The sequence below is a fragment of the Acipenser ruthenus genome, chromosome 23 (assembly GCF_902713425.1).
Source record: "Acipenser ruthenus chromosome 23, fAciRut3.2 maternal haplotype, whole genome shotgun sequence".
NCBI classification, from domain to species: domain Eukaryota; kingdom Metazoa; phylum Chordata; class Actinopteri; order Acipenseriformes; family Acipenseridae; genus Acipenser; species Acipenser ruthenus.
This window is the reverse complement of record NC_081211.1, coordinates 16221660-16243143: the sequence shown is the minus strand read 5'-3', so window position 1 is coordinate 16243143 and position 21484 is coordinate 16221660. Positions and strand designations below refer to the sequence as shown.

Sequence of the window (21484 nt, the reverse complement as noted above, 5' to 3'; positions counted from 1 at the left end):
GAAGAATCGGACTGCTCCTCTTTTGCCCCTTGTCGTTTCATTTTATGCTATTTTGAGAGAAAAACGTGCAATTAATTGAATAACCAAGTTGTGGGACGTGTTGATATACGTATATGTACTACACTAAGGAGAAATACATTTTACATACTATGTTTTTCTAGATGTTGGAGATGCATTTAAAGTGTGGTACACCTGGTGCCATTTTGGATCGATTAGCATTGTACCTCTCCATCAAAATGTGTCAATTTCCCAGGACAAGTTGAAGAACCATCATCTTACTGAGACAAAAATACACCCCCTGATCTTCAGTGAGTTGCAAATCTTGTGTTAAGAAATGCTTATAGCTGTGACAGTCGTTATTTAAAATGAAGTGCATTGATTTGTTTTTTGGGTTAGCTTGAAGTCATATGACACTTCAAAGACTAATCACCTTGTGAAGGGCAGGAGGGCAAGATCGGACTAATCTTCATAAAACAAAACACATACACTGTAGTAAGTATAACATCTTTTTTTTGATGTTGTGCTATGAGCACAGAAAGCATTTATTAAATAATGACATGTACACTAACCACACTCAGAGAAATAAAAGCTAGGAAAAGTGGAAACCTTTGAATTGATCTGCTGCAGACCCTGGTAGCCACAGTGAAGTAAGGGAAAATGGGAGGTGGAGAGTAAGTTAAAACAGAAGGTGGAGAGTTCTGCAGAACGCAGTTCAAAAATTGCACGTATTTATGTTTGAGAAATAAACTGAAATATGGAATGCAGTTCATTTTTCAGTCACACAGACAGACAGACTGAAAGAGGCACAGATTGTACTCCGAGTTCCCCCGGGCTGAGATTAGGTATCTCTGGGCAGAGCTTTACAGAGGCAGAAGATGTGTGAGCCTCCAGCACAGTGCTCAACACTCCATTGCTTTGATGTAATGAGGGTGCAATGCAGCGTGCTCCTGTGTTGTGGTTTGGTATGTTTAAAAGCATCCACTTTGGGTCGTGTTTCTTTAGGGATAAGAGGACATCCCACCCAATCCCACCAAATAACATCAAATGTATTTTTATCCCAAAGTCATCCTTCAAAGACTAGGACGACCCTGTCTATAATACATCCATCTCTCCCAGCAGACTGATACTAAACTACAACCCTTCCTCAGGTACAGCTGGCAAAAGGATACTACCCTACATAGCCTGCATTACTCTTTACATTCGAATTACATTCACAGCTTTAAACTCCCTTACAAATGACTGCATAGCGCTCTCTGATCTTTCACCATCCCATAGTTCACTCATTTGGTTAATGTAGTTAGGCCACGTGTCAGTAAATTGTAATATTTTCCTGTGTAAGATCCCTTTATTAATTCACTGTTTTCAATATGTCAGGGAAATAAAGGAAGAGCCCTATACTGTACTTATTTCTAAAGATTTTCATTAACTGACTTTTTAAATAACATATGGTAGTGGATCGCTTGTGTTTACCTTTTCAACGCTCAAAATGACATCTTCAAGATCTCAGGAGGCAAGGAAGCACCTAAAGTCTTTTCTGCAGCTCTCTTTATCTCTTTCTGTTTCACACACACCCTTTCTGTTTCCTGACCCAGCATTATCTGCATTAGTACCAGTCCGACACCACATTGCACTGTGTTTCTTAGTATTTCAGTTTCACCGATTGTGAACAATTCAGGCTCCCTCGAGCTAAAGAAATGCAGGACGGTGCCAAGATGTTTAGACATTTACGTTACAATACAACAGCACAGTGTTTTATGGTAGTGAAATTATCTTCAAGTCTGGGTTTCAATGCTGAACAGAAGATTCTAATTTCCTTTCTTTTAAGTCTTCCAGTAAACTAGTTCTAAAATTGTGGTTAACACTACTATAACGGTAGGAACACTCTCTGAACAACAGCAATACTCTGAAAAAGACATTCTTCTTACAAACTGACATCCATTTCACAGCAACATGTTGAGGTAACACAAGACAGTTCATTCGGCAAACTAAAATAAAATATTCTATATGTGGACAGTGCTTCTCTCCAAAGTGGAAGATATATATACATCATAATAACTAAATATTAAAGTCCAAAAAAAGCTTAATCAGAATTAAAGGTAAAACTTATAAGAAACTAAACCAAGTAAACAATAATGTTGGCTCGTGCCTACTCAAGTGTGCTAAATTAAATTAGTACACTGAAGAAGGGACTTGCTGAAATGTTTGTTTACTTGACTTGGTTTCTTCTGAACTTTAATATATAGAAGTTTGAATCCTGTCTCTGATGGTAGAAGCGCTTCGGGCACAATATCTTTCTTTGTTTCTTTCACAAGCGTGATCAGACACTAAATATTAAATAGATAATTCCATGTACACACACAGCATTGCCCAGGATGAGACTGTACTGCAGAATGCTGTCTCTCAGTAAATGCTGGGTTTATGTATCTTCAGATGGGTAAACAGGTGGCTCCATTCCAGATAATTATACATACTAATGCTATGGCTTTTTTTGAATGACAGACAACATGCTGTCAAGCTTTAGGAGGCAACAGGTGTTTTACCAGTTTACTGAACCTCCCACTTTTGAGCTGCAGCTGGTCTTCAAAAGCTCCAACCTTTGAAGGAGGTGTTTCCTCCTTTGTGAGGGAGCCTGTGCTGATGACAGGTTCACTCGCTGACACCCGCTCTCCAGTTCCTGGGTGTAAAAGAGGAAACTGACTTGGTTGATATGGAAAGCAATACTCCGAATTCAGTTGTTTTAATTTAGTTTTACACATTATTTAATTAGAATACTCCATGAACATTGACAGAGCGCTGTGGTTATTTCAGTCAAAAGAATAGTCGCCCCATTTCTGGGGCTCGTCTGAGTTATTAGTCTAGCCTCATTGGTGGAATAACTACAGTACTCTATGAACATTCCTTGTGGATCCTCACACGTGTATTCACTGCTTTATTCGCTCAGCAATGTACGAAGGGAACTTACCTGGAATCACCTTGTAAAACAAACAAGAAAAACACTGTCCGGTATAAATCGCTTCAGCTCAGACTAAGCCAGTTCAAAACTGGAACTTACTAAAATGATTCAGGCTGTTAAGGGAGCATTCCTACAGATCACATCTCCGTAAACAACATCAGGAATTATAGTTTGATTAACTGAAGTGGCTTTTGATGAAGAACCTTTTTATTTGTTCTATATGATCAACATAAAACTTAGTGAACCCTGAACCCTGTTTCCCCATGTTAAGCACCTTGTATTATTTCCTTATGAAGCTCACATTACACTCAATAGTACTGAATTTGGAAATCCTAAAAGAAACGTAACAAATTCAATGACAAATGTTTTGATTTGATGTCTCTACTATCCTAAGTGTTGTGGACTATCTTTCAGTACAGTATATTAAAGAATATACTTTCACTGAAATTAGGTCTCTGGCGTTGTTACTGGAAAGGCACTGCTAAGAAAGCATGGGGGGAGTCTGAAAGGTATGAACCCACACATGCATTAAAAATGAAACTTCAGCTGCACACTGGGAAGTGCAAACAGCACTGAAGCTAATAAAGGGCAGGGAAATAGATTGTAAACCTTAAGGGGCTGCCCTGTTAACCTACCCTTCAAGACCATCTCAGCTGGAGGGCTCCCCATCTCAGAACGGCAGGGTAGGCAGAGCAGCAAAATCAATGAGGACCGATTGAGTAAATCCATTTCACATGCGAAGGAATCCAGCACTGGGAAATGCCTCGATGGGTGTTTTTGTAACTTTCGCAACACTCTGCATTTTGTGGCCCCATAGCCGTGGAGCTGCATTGATTCATGGGTAAAACTGAAGAAATCAATCGCTTGGATATCCTGCTGTTTTGTATATTCCACTGGGAGTATTGCGAAGGTCATTTTTAAAAGGTTTTACTTGTAAATGTTGCATATTAAGTTTGCTAGCTCTTTCCCCTTATTAATATGTTGCAATGTAAGCTTTTTGTGTTGGAGGATAAAAGAGTATTTTGTAATATAAGTTATCATTGTTTGTGTGCCAAACCAGGTGCATATGAAATGGATTTTAATCAGATTAAATTCAGTGGGGTTTTCAAAGTGCCACTAAAATACAAAGAACTCTTGAAGGATCTAACTGGCAAATATCTTCTTAAGTGTACTTTTAACCTTTTTAATTAGGATCTAATGTAATGATAATGCCTTCAATCTAATCTGTTCACTTTCATATATTTGTGTCTAAGCCACAACAGTTCTTTACCTCCTTTATCTTTATTAAATGAAACATCCCATCAAGCCAACATCTGGGGAGATAACTACAAATATAATGAAACCTTTAACCACCGCAGACTTCTGTGCAGTCCACAAAAGATAACACTCAGCTGCAGCCTGTTATGCATTTCCTAGACATGCCTGTCCTGTATTATTTAGCACAAGACACAAACTATTTATTTCCATAAAAAGTTTATCAACTTAGTGTTGTTGTCTGCCTGTACAGTTGCTTATTGTTAATGGTGTAATGTTACAATCACTTTAAAAGTGTCCCTACCTCGCATGAACTACATGTGGGGCCTGTAAACAAACTGGACTGCATGTGTCAGACAGCAAACTGTGCTACTGTATTATTGAGTGTGTCCGTGTGTGTGTGTGTGTGTGAGTGTGTGAGAAAGAGAGAGAGAGAGAGAGAGAGAGAGAGAAAGAGAGAGAGAGAAGTAGAATTCCACTGGTCCCAGTGCTGTTTGTGCTCCCCTTACTGGTGTAAAACTAGCTTGCAAGTTCATACTGTTGTGGTTGCTTTGCTATGAGGTACCAATCCCTGTTGAGTTTAAAAACTAAGCCAGAACAAGCAGACAGGCAGGATACATGAACACACACTATGAAGGCCTCCACCTCGGTGCTCACTGGATGTTGTCATGTCCAGTATAAATCATACACACAGCTGTACAGTAGATTCCTTCAGGGAAGCTGCACAACGCCTGCTCTCCACAATGGCCCATAGTTTTAAGATATTCTTCTTTGATACTGAAAAAGCTGCTTCTTAAATATTGAAAAGGTGATAAAGATCCAATGTGGAAACACACTATCCAATACATATTACAGCTAGAGAGGCTCTACCAGACAGATCCAGGAAAACTAAACTGATTCCTTCAAATGTGGGGTCCAATGATAAATGCAAAAATAAATAACTTGTAGTTAAAATAATGTTATACATTATATTGAATATCTATTGGGTATGTATACTTGTGTTGCTGGCTTACTATATTAACTTTTACAAAATATATTTTGATTACTGTTATGATCTACCTAGCATTTCTGTTATGTAATAATGATCTCCTATAGTATGGACTGTGGGTTTAGATTTATATGTGTATGTACTGTATATACATATACATATATATATATATATTATATATATATATATATATATATATATATATATATATACAGCTCTGGAAAAAATTAAGAGACCACTGCAAAATTATCAGTTTCTCTGGTTTTACTATTTATAGGTATGTGTTTGGGTAAAATGAACATTTTTGTTTTATTCTATAAACTACTGACAACATTTCTCCCAAATTCCAAATAAAAATATTGTCATTTAGAGCATAAAGTCACCCAACATCAATGTGAAAGACTGGTGGAGAGCATGCCAAGACGCATGAAAGCTGTGCTTGAAAATCAGGGTTATTCCACCAAATATTGATTTCTGAACTCTTCCTAAGTTAAAACATTAGTATTGTGTTGTTTAAAAATGAATATGAACTTATTTTCTTTGCATTATTCGAGGTCTGACAACACTGCATCTTTTTTGTTATTTTGACCAGTTGTCATGTTCTGCAAATAAATGCTCTAAATGACAATATTTTTATTTGGAATTTGGGAGAAATGTTGTCAATAGTTTATAGAATAAAACAAAAATGTTCATTTTACCCAAACACATACCTATAAATAGTAAAACCAGAGAAACTGATAATTTTGCAGTGGTCTCTTAATTTTTTCCAGAGCTGTATATATTTCAATACAAGTGTATGTTTACAATTGCAAACATTCACTCGGATATAAATGTAATTTGTAAAACTTAATAAAAAATATTGAAACAGGTTAACAGAGTCCTCATTTTAGCAGACTGCACCTCCTAGAAACATCAGTCATTTGGACTCACCTGCCAATAGTACAATTACTGTCTTGCAGTCTCATCATGACTGAACCTGACTTGCAACAGGGAGTTTGTTTGTATTTGTTACTGACTACATGCAAACAGCCAGGTATGCTACTGAATGACAAATCAGTCTTTTAAGTGTGTTTGTGATTGATCTTCCAACCAGTTTCCAGCTGTAGGCTACAGTGCGACTCAACACTTACAAACCTGGCACAGGAAGCAAGAGCCTCTACAGCAGTAAATAATGCTGTCCCCGGCATCGATAATTTCACAAGTGCTGAGTGCTAAATAATCACTGGAACACTCCCCGACCCCCGACCCCCGACCGACCCCCGACCCCCGAGTACTCATTCCATTCTGAAGCTGTGATTTCCTAATTGAGCCTTCCCCTTGCAAAGGAAAGTACCCTGATTGCTTTCAATTGCAAAGGCTACACAGGCTACAGCAAATGTATTTGTCGATTCAGAAAAAAAATGAAAAATGTGCCTGAGGTTCTTTTAAAATGATTTATTTTTGATGGATTACAGGCCTGAAATATTGCTGACTTAACGCTGGATAATGAGGAGATAACTACAGAGAGTGTGTTATTTACATTTCCAGCTAGAAAACAGTCCAAGACAGAGAGTTAATGAAGCTGAGGGAAATATAGAAATAGTGCTCAAACACACACACACACACACACACACACACACACACACACATGAACACACAATACGAGATCAGTGAAAGAATTAGGTACTGGTTAGATATTTAAACACACATTCCCTTTCCAGTATTATGAACATTGTCAATGCTATGTGTTTAACACTGTGTCCACCCATTTGAATGAAGTGACCTTTTGCCAATCATAAACACTTGTAGTAATGAAAAGCAAATTCACTTGGGGGTGCACCGAATAGCCGACTAGTAAATCGGACTGAATATATCAACACTGTACAACACCCAAACTGAATATATCAACACTGCAACACCCAAACTGAATATATCAACACTGCAACACCCAAACTGAATATATCAACACTGTACAACACCCAAACTGAATATATCAACACTGCAACACCCAAACTGAATATATCAACACTGCAACACCCAAACTGAATATATCAACACTGTACAACACCCAAACTGAATATATCAACACTGCAACACCCAAACTGAATATATCAACACTGCAACACCCAAACTGAATATATCAACACTGCAACACCCAAACTGAATATATCAACACTGCAACACCCAAACTGAATATATCAACACTGCAACACCCAAACTGAATATATCAACACTGTACAACACCCAAACTGAATATATCAACACTGCAACACCCAAACTGAATATATCAACACTGCGACACCCAAACTGAATATATCAACACTGTACAACACCCAAACTGAATAGATCAACACTGTACAACACCCAAACTGAATATATCAACACTGCAACACCCAAAATGAATATATCAACACTATACAACACCCAAACTGAATATATCAACACTGCGACACCCAAACTGAATATATCAACACTGTACAACACCCAAACTGAATAGATCAACACTGTACAACACCCAAACTGAATATATCAACACTGCAACACCCAAAATGAATATATCAACACTGCAACACCCAAACTGAATATATCAACACTGCGACACCCAAACTGAATATATCAACACTGTACAACACCCAAACTGAATAGATCAACACTGTACAACACCCAAACTGAATATATCAACACTGCAACACCCAAAATGAATATATCAACACTGTACAACACCCAAACTGAATATATCAACACTGTACAACACCCAAACTGAATATATCAACACTGCAACACCCAAACTGAATATATCAACACTGCGACACCCAAACTGAATATATCAACACTGTACAACACCCAAACTGAATAGATCAACACTGTACAACACCCAAACTGAATATATCAACACTGCAACACCCAAAATGAATATATCAACACTATACAACACCCAAACTGAATATATCAACACTGCAACACCCAAACTGAATAGATTAACACTGTACAACACCCAAACTGAATATATCAACACTGTACAACACCCAAACTGAATAGATCAACACTGTACAACACCCAAACTGAATATATCAACACTGCAACACCCAAACTGAATATATCAACACTGTACAACACCCAAACTGAATATATCAACACTGCAACACCCAAACTGAATATATCAACACTGCGACACCCAAACTGAATATATCAACACTGTACAACACCCAAACTGAATATATCAACACTGTACAACACCCAAACTGAATATATCAACACTGTACAACACCCAAACTGAATAGATCAACACTGCAACACCCAAACTGAATATATCAACACTGCGACACCCAAACTGAATATATCAACACTGTACAACACCCAAACTGAATAGATCAACACTGTACAACACCCAAACTGAATATATCAACACTGCAACACCCAAAATGAATATATCAACACTATACAACACCCAAACTGAATATATCAACACTGCAACACCCAAACTGAATAGATCAACACTGTACAACACCCAAACTGAATATATCAACACTGTACAACACCCAAACTGAATAGATCAACACTGTACAACACCCAAACTGAATAGATCAACACTGTACAACACCCAAACTGAATATATCAACACTGCAACACCCAAACTGAATATATCAACACTGTACAACACCCAAACTGAATAGATCAACACTGTACAACACCCAAACTGAATATATCAACACTGCAACACCCAAACTGAATAGATCAACACTGTACAACACCCAAACTGAATAGATCAACACTGTACAATACCCAAACTGAATATATCAACACTGCAACACCCAAACTGAATAGATCAACACTGTACAACACCCAAACTGAATAGATCAACACTGTACAACACCCAAACTGAATATATCAACACTGTACAACACCCAAACTGAATAGATCAACACTGTACAATACCCAAACTGAATAGATCAACACTGCAACACCCAAACTGAATATATCAACACTGTACAACACCCAAACTGAATATATCAACACTGTACAATACCCAAACTGAATAGATCAACACTGCAACACCCAAACTGAATATATCAACACTGTACAACACCCAAACTGAATATATCAACACTGTACAACACCCAAACTGAATATATCAACACTGCAACACCCAAACTGAATAGATCAACACTGCAACACCCAAACTGAATAGATCAACACTGCAACACCCAAACTGAATATATCAACACTGTACAACACTCAAACTGAATATATCAACACTGTACAACACCCAAACTGAATATATCAACACTGTACAACACCCAAACTGAATATATCAACACTGTACAACACCCAAACTGAATATATCAACACTGCAACACCCAAACTGAATAGATCAACACTGCAACACCCAAACTGAATAGATCAACACTGCAACACCCAAACTGAATATATCAACACTGTACAACACTCAAACTGAATATATCAACACTGTACAACACCCAAACTGAATATATCAACACTGTACAACACCCAAACTGAATATATCAACACTGCAACACCCAAACTGAATAGATCAACACTGTACAACACCCAAACAATATATCAACACTGTACAACACCCAAACTGCTAATATTCAAGCAACTGCATAACAGCCAGTAACCAGAACAGCCAGACAGGCACTTTCCAGAGCAGAATTATTTCTCAGCACTAATAATTAGTAGTAAAAGACTGCAGCACACTACATTCTTACTGTAGACTGCCCTTTACAACGTGTGCCAGTATTACTGTATGTCCTGGCAGAGTGACGCTGTACCTGCTGTGCAGGGCACAGCAACAGCATTGTCTCAGGCAGGATTTTAAATCAAGGACGTATTCTTCAAATAAAATTTAGAACAGATAGCAAACAATCTTTTGATCTCAGGCTGTCCTGATCTCACTGTGCTGTTCTTCTGCTTGTTAATGATTGGTGCCAAATCTAAAACGTCAAACTACTTTCTGATGAAAGGAGCTGAGCGCCCTAGGGTCAGGCTTGACAGTTTGATAAGAGCCTGGTGAAGAGTGCTATTGACCAGCAAGCATCTGTAGCTCTTTTGACCAAGAAAGTCTTGATTGCTCCCTCCTTTCAACATGAGCTTTCATTTTCATTAGCTAAAAGACTGTGCTTGTTATCCCTAAAACACTTTGTTTTCTCAATCACCATTCGAGTCTATGGCAGGATACACCCCGCCCCTGTGCGTATTTTGTTTATTTGGCATTTGTGTTGTAGTATTATTATTTAAATGTACTGTTTCATGCGTGTTTTATTGTTAGAATTTAATGTAGTTTGGCAGAGACAATGTTTGCTTCTCGTGAGAACGTGTGGTCGGAAGCTAATGAGTTATTGACAAATTGGCTGTCGGCCACGCAGATGAGAAAACAGAATGTGGTCGAGGGATAAACTAGGTAATTCAGTTAATCCCTTGACCACAATATAAAAAACAGCAGCTTTTGCTGACCAGGGTTGGTTGTTCAGAGGTGGAACGTAAGAGAGAGAGAGATCTGTAAACAGTCTGAATAAAAGCAATTGCTACACATGCTGGCTATAAACCAGCAAGATACTTGTTTGTTCATTGTCTGTTTTGGCCAATCTTGTCGTTTATATTGTATTCAGTGTTTTGTTTTGTTTAAATATTTTTGTTTTATAATAAATCCACGCATCAGCACTTCACCCGCAGTATTGTTGTCATTCTCTTCCTGGTCTGACGTCACCGCCAAGCCATACCTGTCACAGAGTCTTAAAGCTACAGTGTCCCACAGTTCTGTTCAATGTTCTAATAGGATATAATTACAGGATGACTATTTACCATATCCTTTGTTAGGAACCAGACCTCCTAGTTGGTTTAGGGTCCCGAAAGCTTCTTCCCTCCCTGAATCCTTTTGCCAATCTGTAAATGTTCAACTGAAGCATGTGTTGTTTTTGGTTATAGAGGTCAGCACACCGTATTGAGGTTAAATGTTAAAAAATTGCATTGTGTTCATTTGGTTATGTTGCACCATTGTGAGCTATTTTTGCATATCAAACAAACCATGTGTTCAATTATTTGTATAAAATACAAAGAATTCACTGACATTGAAACTAGGACTATTGTAGGAGCTTTAACAAATAATACAACAGCAATACAGCGAGTGCACTAGAGTGTTGGTATCAGTATGTTGTAAATCCCATGGCTTAAAGGGATAGACTCAGGAGAGAGGGTAGGTGAGAGTGATGAGGGTATGGAATGGGTTACTGGGACCAGCAAAATCAATCAGCTGTTAGGAACCGGATAAGCACTGCTGGGCCAAACACCCTCCTCTCATTCATACATTTTTTCAGACTTTGTCAGGTTTATTGATTAGGGGATACCATAAATGTCTTTTACAAAATAAGCGTATTAGTTTTTAACTACAGTTTTTATAAGTTGATGGGTACAGTACATTTTCCAGTACAGACTAATGAATAGCTTTGAGATGAATCTTTTGAAAAGTATTGAGAGTTCTATAAATATAAAGATTGTATAGTTGAAAGCAGGTAGTCTAGAATCAAGTTCCTGCTTGTCAAATAGCTACTTAAAAAATCTCACACTGCTTCCAGTCGCTGAGTTGTATAACTACTGATATAACCGTTTACAGGAAATACATGCCGTGAAAATAACATTTCAGCAAGGGTTCCTGAAGTACAACGCTCAGTGGATCGCTACCATTTTAAAAAATGAAATATTTAAAAAAGAAAATATTAATTTCACTGAATCTCAATTCCATAACAAAAATGCCTTTTGTTGCCATGGACACCGCCATCAAGCTGTTTTTCTGTCCTGTCTTCTGTTTCCTTCAGAGACTCTTTTTTTTGTGCTTTTCTCTTTTATGAAATGTCAATGTAACATTCTTACTGCCAACACAAAGACTGAGAGGTGCAGAAAGCAACAAGCAGAAGGATCCACTTGCTCTTCATAAAGACAGCATTCATTTCACAGAAAAAAAAAACATTGTTTAAGCCAACTGCAATTTGAACCACTTTTTGTGAAAGAAGTTGGTCATACTCCTTGCTTCTTAATACTTCTCAATTTAATTTTTATTCTGAGCTTGTGTCACATAGGGAAGATGAATGTATTGGCCAAGCCAGGGCACAGACTACTGTACTTCCCCCAGACTTGCACTGGGGACATCCAACTCAAGTGAGACAATATGGGTGCTGGAAAGATTTTACATGAAGTTTCATGTATAAAAATGATCTTCATCAAGGACATAAAAAAGCAACAATTGAGCTCTCTCCCCTTATAAAAGATGACAATAGTAAAAAGTATAGCAAAATGTGCATGGTAAAGCATAATGTCATGAAGCGAGCTAAGGTCCTTAGGCCTGGTCGGATGTGGAAGATATAAAAAATAGGCACAGGTGTTCAGACAGCAACTTTGTCTAATTTAGTGGTGGAAATATCAACTGGCTGTAATTATGATTCTGAAGTGTGGCAGTCTGGGGACATGGAAGTGAGCCAATATTCTGTCCAGAGCATTAAAATGGCTCAGGGGGTGCCTTGAATGACACACCTAAGTGAACAGGTGGAAATGGACAAGTACAGGACTTCATAACTGTCCTGCAGGAGATTCAGATTTGAGCTAAGGATAATATATTCCAGAAAGCTGAGGGCCCTTCCGAGACAAAAAGATTGTAACTGTGACAGATGTCAGAAAAGAAAGGGAAACTCTAAGGAAGATTGTAAAGCCTGTTTTCCTAGATATGAACATGCCTATGCTAGAATTAGCTCAGGAAAACTGATCCATATTCTTAATGAAAAATAAATTGTGAGGGTAACTTGTCCTAATCACGCAGAATGGGCAGCAGTTGAAATCCCCGAATGTATAAAATGTGGGGAGCACACAGAGGAAGTTTGAGTACATTACAGGGGTCAGCCAGAATTGGTTCGGCATACCTGCGATGCAATATACTGGATAACGGAGCTAGTTCTGCTACTTTCCTTGGAGGAGAAGGGATCTGAAGACTTCCATCCTGACTGAATGCAAGGTAGAGATCTCAGTCAGAGGAAACAGAAGACGATGGAGTCCAGCTTGACTCGAACAGAGGTCTGTGTTTCCTCCAAATAACAGCTTAGAATTACCACATATTTAAATTTTTGTGAACTGATCGGGTGATGTTTTGCTAAAAAATTACAACATAACAAACCTTCTGTTATTTAAAGCCATGGTGTTTCTTGACTCACAACATAACGACCTTACTGCTGCAGTCTGGTGCTGTTCTTCTAAGAATTACCACATAACACACTTTTTGCTAACTGTCCTGGTGCAATGATCAAGTTATCATGTTTAACTAAGATAGGATTAAAAAGTATTAAGAAACATTTAGAAGTGTCAGCTTGCTAAAATTCTTCTTCTTGTTAAGGCGTTGAAAAACATATTTCTCATATAAACCAAGCTAGCACAATATGCATTTTTACTTAAGGCAATATATGTATTTTTTAGCGTTTCAGTAAAGCATAGTATTTATCTTGCTCTTAATTGTATTGTTACTTGTACTGTGATACTTGAAATGTATTTGCTTTCGATTGTAAGTCGCCCTGGATAAGGGCGTCTGCTAAGAAATAAATAATAATAATAATAATAATAATAATAATAATAATAATAATAATAATAATAATAATAATAATAATTATTATAATTATTATAATTATAATAGGTATATCAGCTTTCAAACACATTGTAACCACACAGCATGACCGGATACAGTGACGTCAATTAAGATGCGTTGGCAGCTGTCAGACAGAAATAAATACTAGAGTCAAACCCCACTAAATTGTTCTCAATCTCCAATCTCAACCTGAGCTTGTGACTTGCTCAACCCAACCTTTGCAGTCTGAATCCGGAATAGAGACTGTGCCTGAAAACTCTCTTACCTACTTGACATCACCTGACCGCTCTGAATTAATTACTCCTCAGGGCGAGGGTAGCACTGTTCTCTGCCTGAAAAATAGGTGTCTTACATATGTAGAATATGCTGACACTGTTAGTTTTAAATAGGTGAATATGATTGTTTTGTATGCCTAAACAACATAGTACTAAGTTTTTAGAATAGGATTGCGGTCTCAAAGGATTGTTTTTAAATTGGAAGTGTGTATTCTTAATAAACATAGTCTCTCTGAAGAAGGCTGTTATCCTCTTATAATTGTTGTCATGAATGTTTGTTTGTTCTTCTTAAAAGGTTTGTCAGGTTGCTTAAACTAATTTCACTCGAGCCCAGAGCACGAATATATGATCCACCAGGAGCTGTAACCCTCCTGTGCCTACCCTTATAAGACATGAAGGTGACAATAGGTAAGCATTGTACAGCTCGGAGAGGTATGGTAAAGCATTGTAAACTAAGGTAAATGCAAAGCTATGGGAAAGCTAAACTGCCATGCATTACAGCGGTAGTAAGTGTTTTCCTATTTACTGAGGGACAGAAAGCAACCCAAGCAAGATTATGCTCCCAGGTGATTTAAAATTGGAAATTTCAGGTGATTTAATACAAAAATCACCAAAAGAGTGATGAGGTGAAATTGAATCAGATTACATTTAAGAGATCTACTCTTGGATATCTTGAACTGAGCCATTGACCACACTCTCGCTCATATGGTCCAGGTGACACAACGTTAATGAGATGGGTGGGAAAGGGCTAATCCACCAACAGTGTTTTGGTGATTTTTTCCAATTATAAATCACCTAGGAACATAACCATGCTTGGGTTGCTTTCTGTCGCTCTGAAAATGAGAAAACGCTTGTTACCAAGTAGGAACTAGGAGTTTACTGGAGTAAGGTGGAAATGGCACATTTTTGTCCACTTTGACCTCAAATTCTCTAGTTGTAAACAAGATGCTTGAGTATTGCTTGAGAGATCCAGTGAACATCACAATACAGAAACAAAACAATGACAAAGCAGAACAAAAACTCTCTTCAGCTAGGAATATATGATAAATAATCTCCAAATGCAGTCCGGAAGCCAGGGGTGGCCTTTTCTGCCTTTTTACTGTCTAAATAATTTCACTGAACAAGAATAACAGGCCGCCCAACCCCTTCCCTAAAAAGAACATATTCAAGGAACCGATTTCCTCATAAAACTGGAGAACCCTTCCTAACGTCCCCTGCCTGCCAAAGCAACAATAACTTTAAATTCTGTTAAACGATTACAAGATTTTCCATTCACCAAATTCCACATCAAACGCAGCACCTCAAAAGCTCCTGTAATTAAATTTGACAACACAGCAGCCACAAAGTGTGCTATTTATGTGAGAAGGAAGGCCTGGAGAGGGCTGGGAAAGCCTCACATGCTGTAGGTTCTTAGGGTGGAAACGGCTGTAAGGCCACAGAGGCGCACCATTCCCTCATTGTATTAGTTCTATTGTATTATGTTTCTGCAGCCTGGGCCTCATTTGTTTCCATTAGTTTAGCAGAATGTTTTGATACCCTTATAAAAGTCATTTCAGTGGCCCCACATTCCCACATGACAGGAAAGCGACAGGCATAATGCAGAGCAGCTACTTTGTGCCAAAGTCAATCAGGGTCACTAGGTATTTACAGCTTGCAGCGCAATGGAATTAGACTGTTCTGCACGCATCCCAGTCTCCCTTCACAAGCTGGATAGCGGAGGGAATCAGCAAAGTGCAGCCAAAATATTACATCAGTTATGAACAATGTACAAGGCAGTTCTCCGGGGCACACTATTAAATGAATAAATCCTTTTTTTTCAAAAAATGTAAGAACATTATTTTACATTAGTTTTTGTCTTAAATGTGTGTGTGTGTGCGTGTGTGTTTTGTAGTGTATGTGTGTATTTTCTTTGCTCAATTTAGAGTGCCCAATTATTTTCTCTTAGTAACTCAAGAGCGGGTGTCAGCGAGTTATTGGCCTCTGGAGGACAAAGGCCAGCTCTACAGGTGTCCACCTGAGCTCACCAGCTGCCTGGCCGGTAGGGTCCACTGTAGCACGATGATGAGAAACAGTCCTTGCCGGTTTTACCTTCCTAACCCATAGGAGCGCCAGAGCCAATGCGACACTCCCTCTAAAATCCCCAGCGAAGACCGTTGACTTTGCACAGCCAGGAGGCTCCCCTGGGCTCACCTGACTGTATGACTCACCCTGCACACCACACGTCCGTGCTTTTATCAGGTGAGACCACTCGGGGACCCTGTGTGTATTTCTTTTAATCACTATAATTTATAATTTTTTGAAAACTGTGATTTAATTTAATTTATAGTTATTAGTATTAGTAATGGAAACAAAATCGTTTTCACCACAAATCACTGACTCTAAAGGTTTTTTGTCAACACATAGTATTCCTCACCAAAGGGTCAAAACCACATTATTGGTGTTGTCCCCCTTATACAAGTTTATCACCGTATTTTTGCACACTATTTTTGCAGTTCTACCATGCTTTTTCCCATTGTTATACTATGCATTTACCATAGTTTACCCTGGTTTGCCATGTTTATTAATATGCTTTACCATACCTCACTATTCTTTACAATGCTTACCTATACTTTACCATGTTTTCACTATGTTTTAAGACACTTTGCTGTGCTTTTACTATGGGAAACGTTTCTAAGGGTCATCAGTACCATAGAAAAATAGATCACTGGTGGAATAGCTGAACCAATGTCCATATACACACGTCAACAAATATTATTGTGTTCATAAGCCTAGTCATGCATACAAGCGATATGCAATGGAGAGACCCTCAAGAGCCAGTTTTATTTCAGATGAACCAATGCTTCTGAAGATGTAACTAGATGTATTGATTAGTTTGTGAACCAATGCTTCTGAAGATGTACAGACGTGCTCAAATTTGTTGGTACCCTTACAGCTCATTGAAATAATGCTTCATTCCTCCTGAAAAGTGATGAAATTAAAAGCTATTTTATCATGTATACTTGTATGCCTTTGGTATGTCATAGAATAAAGCAAAGAAGCTGTGAAAAGAGATGAATTATTGCTTATTCTACAAAGATATTCTAAAATGGCCTGGACACATTTGTTGGTACCCCTTAGAAAAGATAATAAATAATTGGATTATAGTGATATTTCAAACTAATTAGTTTCTTGAATTAGTATCACACATGTCTCCAATCTTGTAATCAGTCATTCAGCCTATTTAAATGGAGAAAAGTAGTCACTGTGCTGTTTGGTATCATTGTGTGCACCACACTGAACATGGACCAGAGAAAGCAAAGGAGAGAGTTGTCTGAGGAGATCAGAAAGAAAATAATAGACAAGCATGGTAAAGGTAAAGGCTACAAGACCATCTCCGAGCAGCTTGATGTTCCTGTGGCAACAGTTGCAAATATTATTAAGAAGTTTAAGGTCCATGGAACTGTAGCCAACCTCCCTGGGCGTGGCCGCAAGAGGAAAATCGACCCCAGATTGAACAGAAGGATAGTGTGAATGGTAGAAAAAGAACCAAGGATAACTGCCAAAGAGATACAAGCTGAACTCCAAGGTGAAGGTACGTCAGTTTCTGATCGCACCATCCGTTGCTTTTTGAGCAAAAGTGGGCTCCATGGAAGAAGACCCAGGAGGACTCCACTTTTGACAGAAAAACATAAAAAAGCCAGACTGGAATTTGCTAAAATGCATATTGACAAGCCACAATCCTTCTGGGAGAATGTCCTTTGGACAGATGAGTCAAAACTGGAGCTTTTTGGCAAGTCACATCAGCTCTATGTTCACAGACGAAAAAATGAAGCTTTCAAAGAAAAGAACACCATACCTACAGTGAAACATGGAGGAGGCTCGGTTATGTTTTGGGGCTGCTTTGTTGCGCCTGGCACAGGGTGCTTTGAATCTGTGCAGGGCACAATGAAATCGCAAGACTATCAAGGCATTCTGGAGCGAAACGTACTGCCCAGTGTCAGAAAGCTCTGTCTCAGTCGCAGGTCATGGGTCCTCCAACAGGATAATGACCCAAAACACACAGCTAAAAGCACCCAAGAATGGATAAGAACAAAACATTGGACTATTCTGAAGTGGTCTTCTATGAGTCCTGATCTGAATCCTATCGAACATCTATGGAAAGAGCTGAAACTTGCAGTCTGGAGAAGGCACCCATCAAACCTGAGACAGCTGGAGCAGTTTGTTCAGGAAGAGTGGGCCAAACTACCTGTTAACAGGTGCAGAAGTCTCATTGAGAGCTACAGAAAACGTTTGATTGCAGTGTTTACCTCTAAAGGTTGTGCAACAAAATATTAGGTTAGCGGTCCCATCATTTTTGTCCATGCCATTTTCATTTGTTTTATTATTTACAATATTATGTTGAATAAAAAATCAAAAGCAAAGTCTGATTTCTATTAAATATGGAATAAACAATGGTGGATGCCATTTTGTGGAGGGGTACCAACAAATTTGAGCACGTCTGTAACTAGATGTCTTGACTAGTTTGTGAACCAATGCTTCTGAAGATGTAACTAGATGACTTGATTAGTTTGTGAACCAGTGCTTCTGAAGATGTAACTAGATGTCTTGATTAGTTTGTGAACCAATGCTTCTGAAGATGTAACTAGATGTCTTGACTAGTTTGTGAACCAATGCTTCTGAAGATGTAACTAGATGTCTTGACTAGTTTGTGAACCAATGCTTCTGAAGATGTAACTAGATGTCTTGACTAGTTTGTGAACCAATGCTTCAGAAGATGTAACTAGATGTCTTGATTAGTTTGTGAACCAATGCTTCTGAAGATGTAACTAGATGTCTTGATTAGTTTGTGAACCAATGCTTCTGAATCTGTAACTAGATGTCTTGACTAGTTTGTGAACCAATGCTTCTGAAGATGTAACTAGATGTCTTGATTAGTTTGTGAACCAATGTTTCTGAAGATGTAACTAGATGTCTTGACTAGTTTGTGAAACAATGCTTCTGAAGATGTAACTAGATGTCTTGATTTGTTTGTGAACCAATACTTCTGAAGATGTAACTAGATGTCTTGATTAGTTTGTGAACTAATGCTTCTGAATATGTAACTAGATGTCTTGACTAGTTTGTGAAACAATGCTTCTGAAGATGTAACTAGATGTCTTGACTAGTTTGTGAAACAATGCTTCTGAAGATGTAACTAGATGTCTTGATTAGTTTGTGAACCAATGCTTCTGAAGATGTAACTAGATGTCTTGACTAGTTTGTGAACCAATGCTTCAGAAGATGTAACTAGATGACTTGATTAGTTTGTGAACCAATGCTTCTGAAGATGTAACTAGATGTCTTGACTATTGTGTCTCGACTGACCTTTGCCGTGGAAGTCACTGGTTTGGTTGCTGGGACTGGTTTTGATGGAGGACTTGCGGTAGACGATGTGTTGCCGACCCCCCTGCTCCTCCTCTCCCAGCTCTCCACCCGACTCCACAGGCTCGATGAAGAACTCCTCCTTCTCTGTGCGGATCATCCCAGCCTGCAGGGTTAACACAGAAACAACAAGGACCTCTAGTACTAGTATTTCAATTCAAAACAACTACAAACTGAACACCCGAGTGCTACCTTGATTCTTACACAGAAATAATACTGAAACAGTGAAATAGTGAAGGGTATGGACACTGTATAGTAGTACATGTACAATGTGAATTAGTGAAGGATACACACACTATATAGCAGTACATGTACAATGTGAATTAGTGAAGGGTACGCACACTGTATAGTAGTACATGTACAATGTGAATTAGTGAAGGGTACACACACTGTATAGTAGTACATGTACAATGTGAATTAGTGAAGGGTACGCACACTGTATAGTAGTACATGTACAATCTGAATTAGTGAAGGGTACGCACACTGTATAGTAGTACATATACAATGTACTATCAAATGGTCTGAGTTATAGAATTGTGAAACATATCTGGCTTTGTAACTTTTTGAAGGTGTGTTTTTCTTTCCTGATAGAAATGTGCTAATGCCGATCTCGGTAAAGGGTTTTTTACAATGTAGCCCATACAGTACTCAGTGTTTGTTTAGTCAACGCAGACAGGAGCAATGAGATTCTTCTCGAGCTTTGATCAACCCCTGCCATTCAGTCCTGGACCTGTTATTTGTCCAATTCTGTGGTGGTTTTGTGATGTGGACTAGGAGATACCGTAGGTTGAGACCACTGAACTATTTCCACTTTTTACCTCTGCTGGATATAAGCCTAGATGCGTAAAGGTGACAAGCACACAATACTTGTGAACTAGCGTGCTCTGCCATCTGCCCTCCTACAGGTTCGCCTGGAGTGTGCAGAGTCAAAGTGTGTGTGTGTGTGCGGGGGGGGGGGGAGGGGGGGGGTCCTCTGCAAACAAACAACAATCACATTAAACTGGGTGCTTTGAAAGAAATAATCACTACTTGAGAGAGGCGTTACGTGGAAAGTCAAAGGTAAAATGCACTTAAGCTCAGGTTTTGTGACTGAAACAATGTCGTTTTTAGTAGCTAATTTACACACCAGCAGTTAGTATAATCAGTAGTTACGGTAATTGATAACAATTGTCCACTAATTCATTTAAATGACTGTATACAGCATCCATGACTATAATAATCTAATTACATAAAATGCTTCAGTATTGGTATTTTAAACCTAAAGGAATCAACAAGCCTTGCATGAAAACACACAACACACTGTATAAAATCCAGTATCTGAAAATAAACAGGAGAAAATAGGAGACAAACTAGACTTCAGTGTTCTTGCAAACAATAACAAAGCATTCCTGGAGACATGTATTTACATTTGAAGACAATACTCTTACATCTCAGACCCAGTAGTCTCTATCATTGACATTTAAAAGAGATGAAATAAAAACATGACTGTGAGTCACGAGGCTTTCTCAATTGAAGCAGTAAGCCTCTGAATTGTGGAACGCACATATGTTACTGAAGCAGTGTTTTTACTGTTCTTCTTTAGTAGTTTACATGTTGGTTGAACAATTGCATCATGCTGTTAGATACGTAAGCTCTCTGGTTCACTGGAAGAGCACACTGTAGGAAGAGCGCAGTGCAGCATTCAGCCACGAGAACCCATTAGTGTGCACCTGCCTATATACTCAAGATCAATGGAGACTGCTAAGTACATTACAGCAGAACGCAATACACAGAAAGCAACTCTGTAACCTTGGAAAACTAAAGAAATTGTGAGACATGAATTGTGTGCGTTATAGCCGAGGCCGCGGTTAATGTGAGAGGGCTCTACCGAGGGATTACTGTACTCTCAATCAGTTATGCTAAATTATGTTCACAACACGTTTTCCACCACACAAAACAAAAGCAAGCACAAGTTCCTTCCTTAAGACAACTTACAAAAATGAACAGTATTTAAA

General features: G+C 38.5%; 1 protein-coding gene across 1 annotated transcript in view; it reads right to left on the bottom strand.

The window, feature by feature from the left end:
* LOC117413282 (A disintegrin and metalloproteinase with thrombospondin motifs 2) overlaps positions 1–21484 on the bottom strand; it is a 195061-nt gene that overhangs the window by 110606 nt on the left and 62971 nt on the right. The window contains exon 3 of the mRNA XM_058996696.1: positions 19434–19596. Within this exon, the coding sequence (XP_058852679.1) occupies positions 19434–19596 (163 nt within the window). The remainder of the gene's footprint in view (positions 1–19433; positions 19597–21484) is intronic.